Here is a 4,593-nt window from a genome sequence, read left to right as displayed (position 1 = left end):
TGGTTTCCGCTGTAAACAAAGCAGCGCTGCACTTATGAACTTTAATATGCATTATACAGAGGCAAGATGAAAAGAAAAAATACCATCTAAACTTTTCTAAAGACAGTAAGTTCCCCTCAGACATACATTCATATAAACTCCTGCCCCTAACTGAATCGCGATTTGTTTAGCATCTCAACCGATTTGAATCGTCACATATTTAAATCAATTTTCAACCGGCTCGCGGTTAATCGTTACATCCCTAATATATATTATAAAATACACTTATTATAATAATTAATTATGATAATATAAATAACTATAATATAATCAAAAACCAAAATGAATAGCAGATAACTAAAATCAATTAATCTCTGAGCAGTAGCAGGCTTGAAAGCATTAATTTTAGTGTTCTGAGTTCAGTGTAAAAGAAGAGACGTCATTGTTTAGTACATAAACGTTTTTATTCAGGTAAAGAGTCTCATTCCAACTGAAAAACAGGGGAAAACATGTTTTTGGTATCACTTCAAAAAACTCAGCCTATATATATATACACTATAAAAGACAAACCATTAACCATTCAGTTGCGTTAAAATTCATTTCATAATGATGATTTCATCTTTTAATGCCACTCCATTCTTATGTACAAAATTTAATGAGCAAAAGTACTTCAACAGAAGTTTTAACCGTCAAGTAAGAAAGAGCTGAAAGCAAAGTCAGTTTAGTGAAGTGCAAATGACCCTGCTACAAAAAATAACAGCTTTTCCAGGTCGAGCTCGAGCGCAGCTCTTTAGACACCATCTGTACGGCATCTGATTCTCAGACCTCCAATGTTAAGTGCATTTATATCACGGTTATTTCCAGCAGCTTACAGATGCTGTTGATAGAGCTTCACTTGTACTTAAAGGCACAATATGTAAGATTTTTTTATTAAAATATCCAAAAACCACTAGAACGGTGTTATATATTTTGCTGACTTGTGTACTTACATTATCCCAAATGTTTCGAAGAACATTTAAATCCAGAGAAATAAGCCATTTTAACTAGTGACACGCACCGTGTCCATAGTGTCACCTGCCAATGACGTCATAACCCCTCGATTTCCGGTTTTGTTTTGTAGAAAACATGGAAACACCAAAGACGCTTTAATATGTTGTGTGTTTTAATAGACCGGTGACGACCGCACAGAGTAGCATTATAACAGAACTAAATGTATCTAGTATGATAAAACAGCACTGCTTTACCCCACATACGCACGACCGGAAGCAGCGGAAGCGCTCGACTGTGGCATAATAAAAGCTCCGCTGCTTTCCAGCCGTGTGTCGCGCTCGTTCAGCGCCTCGTTTCGCTTCGACGGCTTTCAGCCTCACCCTGCTTCATTCTACTACGTTAATAAATCATTAGCTCATCCATGAACATGATTTCTGCCCGAGTCCCGTCGGATTGCATCGGCTGTGCGGATGAAGACCACAACACCCATGATTCCACACTCAGTCACGGTGTCATCAAACTAGCCTTTGTTTCTTTGTTTATTTTGAATACGCGCCCTCTAGTGGTGAAAATTACATATTGTGCCTTTAACCCAGAATGTTCCTTTAAACCAGTGTGAACCAGCTTAAATTGTATATGGCCAATGTCGACAGCTGAATTGGTCATTTAAGCTGGTCACCGCTGAAATCGATTTCTGGTTATCAGTGCTCTGAGGTAATGTTGAGTCTCTGATCTTCTGCGCTGCTAACTCTTCAGTCCTCTCTGAGCCTGTTTCAGTAGCGTGTCGAAGTCGAACGACTCGCATCGGCTCCTGGATGTTGGATCGACATCGCGGTTGGAATCTAAATGACAGAACAACAAATAAGGCCAAACCAAAACATCCTGAGTTTTATAATGCATTACACTGTGAAAGAACCAGTTCTGCTTATGGCTGCATGATTTGGGGGGAAAAAAAACGAATTGTGATTTTTCTAATAAAAACTGTGAAATGCGTTTTAAAAAAGGAAATTTGTGATTATATATCCAAAAACTTTATTATATATATCAATATAGCTATAAGTATAGTATAGTATATATTTATTTAATGCCATGTCAGCATCAAAGGCTATTTTCATGGCAAAAACAATAAAAAAAAATACAATTATAACAAATACAATAAAACCCAGCAAACAAACAAACAAGTTATATCACACAAGATTTTTTTTACATTAACTTGTGATTAAAAATTCGAAAACTTTTCCCGACAAAATTTTTACTAAATAACTCTAAGTGAGTTCAATATAGCTATAAAAAAATATATATTATTATTATTATTATTACTACTACTAGTAAATAAAAACAAAATGACTAAATAGATAATATTACTATTGTAATATTTCACAATAAAATAAAATGAGTACTTAAGAAAAATTATCTCGGTTTTTATTTTAAAGTACTTACTATACAGTAGTAACTGTATACAAGTACAATATTGCTATTCATGTCTTAATTTTTTCATTTTCAAATGTTAAACTCGGTTGTAATTATTATTATTAAATAAAAACAAAAATTACTAAAAAAACCTAAATAAGAAATATTACTATTAATATTTCACTGTATAATAAAAATGGAGTATTTAGGAAAAATAATATAATAATGATAAACTTAATTTTACATTACAACTGTAAAATTACTATTACTATTAATATTTATGGCTGTCTTAATTTCTTCATTTTCAAACATTAAACCATTGATAATTATTATTACTACTAAAAAACTAAAATTACAAAATAAAAATAAAAAATGTAAATGTATTTTTATATAGTAATAACATAAAATAACAAAATACAATAATAAAAAAAGCCATATTGCGTTTAAGGTTTTATTTCAATTAATCATGCGGCCCTAAGTCAATGTGCCTTTCACTCTGTTATGCTTAATAGACAATGCAGAAATATATTTCTCCTCATATCAGCTAAAAAGACCAGCAGCACAGAATAAGTAAAGTAATATGAAATGAGAAATCGTTCAGGAGACCAACCTAAATCTGAATAGTTGGATTTGCAAAACTGTCGTCTGCCGCCAAAGCAGATGTCGAAGGGAAGCTCGTCTGGGCGCCTCAGTTTACCGCCGCTCTCAATGGCAGCATAAGCGTCGTCTGTGCTGTGATACGTGATGAAGCCGTAGTTGTCTCTACAAGAAGAGAATAGAAAGACAGAAACACGCTGAGAAAATATATCAGCTCAGATAACAGAAGCCGAAGCCGAGGCTCAAACACTTGTTTTCTGATAGCGATGCACCAAAAAACGGATGTAACGATTACCGGTTTGACGATAAATCATGATAAAATTCCCCACGGTTAGTATCACCGTTTCATATTTTAATTATCATTAAAACCGTATTAGATTACGGTCCAGCATAAAGCACAGTTTTAAGTAACAGTCTCTGGTGCGCACAGCACACCAGTGTTAATTTGGACAGCAAATTTTGATTTAGTTTTAGTCATAGTCTTTTGACTAAAATGCCATTTAGTTTTAGTCATATTTTAGTCATCTGAATTGTTTTTAGTTTTAGTCGACTAACCTCTTCTGAATGAATCTCTTCCCAAATCGTCCCTCCCTAACATTTTCGTCTTGTTTTTATTCGTTGACGAAAACGTCAATAAATATTCGTCATAGTTTTTGTCATTCAAAAAGAGTTTTAGTTCGTTGTCGTCGGTGAAAAAAATGTCGTTGACGAGAATTATGATGAAAATTATCCGTCAACAAAATTAACACTGCAGCACGCAGAGTAGTTTCGTTTTGTGTGAAAACACAGAGGAAAGTTTTGATGGTTTGGTGGTGTTGGAGTTCTTCGCGTCTTCCGGGTTTGAAGGGTGATGAACTCCAAAAGATGTTATTCTGGCTCGGTGGTGATTGGGAGAGTTTTCTCCCAGATGAAGGTGATCAACTTACTCACGGTTCGGTTTGTATCACGGTTTTAGAGTCACGGTTTCGGTACGGTTCGGTATGTGCTATGTTTAGGGAAAAAACTATATTGTCAAATAAAAAAGAAAGAAAATAAGAACACAATCTAACTACAAGCAACATCACAAATAAATACAATAGAGCAAAGATACAAATAAAATAAACAGTGCTTTTCAGGTTTTTTAGGTAGGTCTAACATTAGTTTTTAGGTACAGAAATTTAATAAATTAATGAAATGTAAAATAACATTGCATATTTGACTGTATAAATTAATATTAATCCTTATTAAAGTTACAAAAGTTATTCAATCAAGAGCAGTGAGAGATTTCCGTGTTGTTGCTGTTTGATTAACATTAAGAAAGTGCTGTCACTTTAAGAGAACGCACTGATACTGTACGTTCAGCCGACTATGTCTGCTAGGATACTCACCAAGACGGGCATTTTGACATAATTTTTGTGTGAATTTGTCCATTCAAGCACAATACTTCACAGAGAGCTTAATATTTGCGCACGTTCTGAGATGCGGGTTCACGCGCTTCGGATGAGCACACGCACAGATCTTCTCACTGCGTGCGCGAGTTCACCTCTTCTGGCTCTTTAATATTTAAACTGGCAAGGCTTAAATGAGTTTAGTTTAAACACAGATAGCAACGTGCGCTGTTCTGGTCTCACCTGCGCT

At 34.6% G+C, this 4,593-nt stretch overlaps 1 protein-coding gene across 4 annotated transcripts in view; it reads right to left on the bottom strand.

Annotated features, from left to right (window-relative positions):
• Positions 1–1,498: 1,498 nt before the first annotated feature.
• The window catches only part of LOC107713247 (peroxisome proliferator-activated receptor gamma coactivator-related protein 1), a 15,593-nt gene continuing 12,498 nt past the window's right edge, over positions 1,499–4,593 (bottom strand). For 3 of the 4 annotated variants that reach the window (XM_016518705.1, XM_016518706.1, XM_016518707.1), the window contains 2 exons: positions 2,990–3,141; positions 1,499–1,811 (listed from right to left, as the gene is read on the bottom strand). In XM_016518705.1, the coding sequence (XP_016374191.1) occupies positions 1,714–1,811; positions 2,990–3,141 (250 nt within the window). In that variant the 3' untranslated portion in view covers positions 1,499–1,713. Of the gene's footprint in view, positions 1,812–2,989; positions 3,142–4,593 lie in introns of those variants that run through there. The other variant, XM_016518708.1, reaches the window with a different exon arrangement.

This window comes from Sinocyclocheilus rhinocerous, unplaced genomic scaffold, assembly GCF_001515625.1.
Source record: "Sinocyclocheilus rhinocerous isolate Xijiao unplaced genomic scaffold, SAMN03320098_v1.1 scaffold1050, whole genome shotgun sequence".
NCBI classification, from domain to species: domain Eukaryota; kingdom Metazoa; phylum Chordata; class Actinopteri; order Cypriniformes; family Cyprinidae; genus Sinocyclocheilus; species Sinocyclocheilus rhinocerous.
Note: the sequence above shows the minus strand (reverse complement) of the source record. Positions and strands in the feature narration are given on the sequence as shown.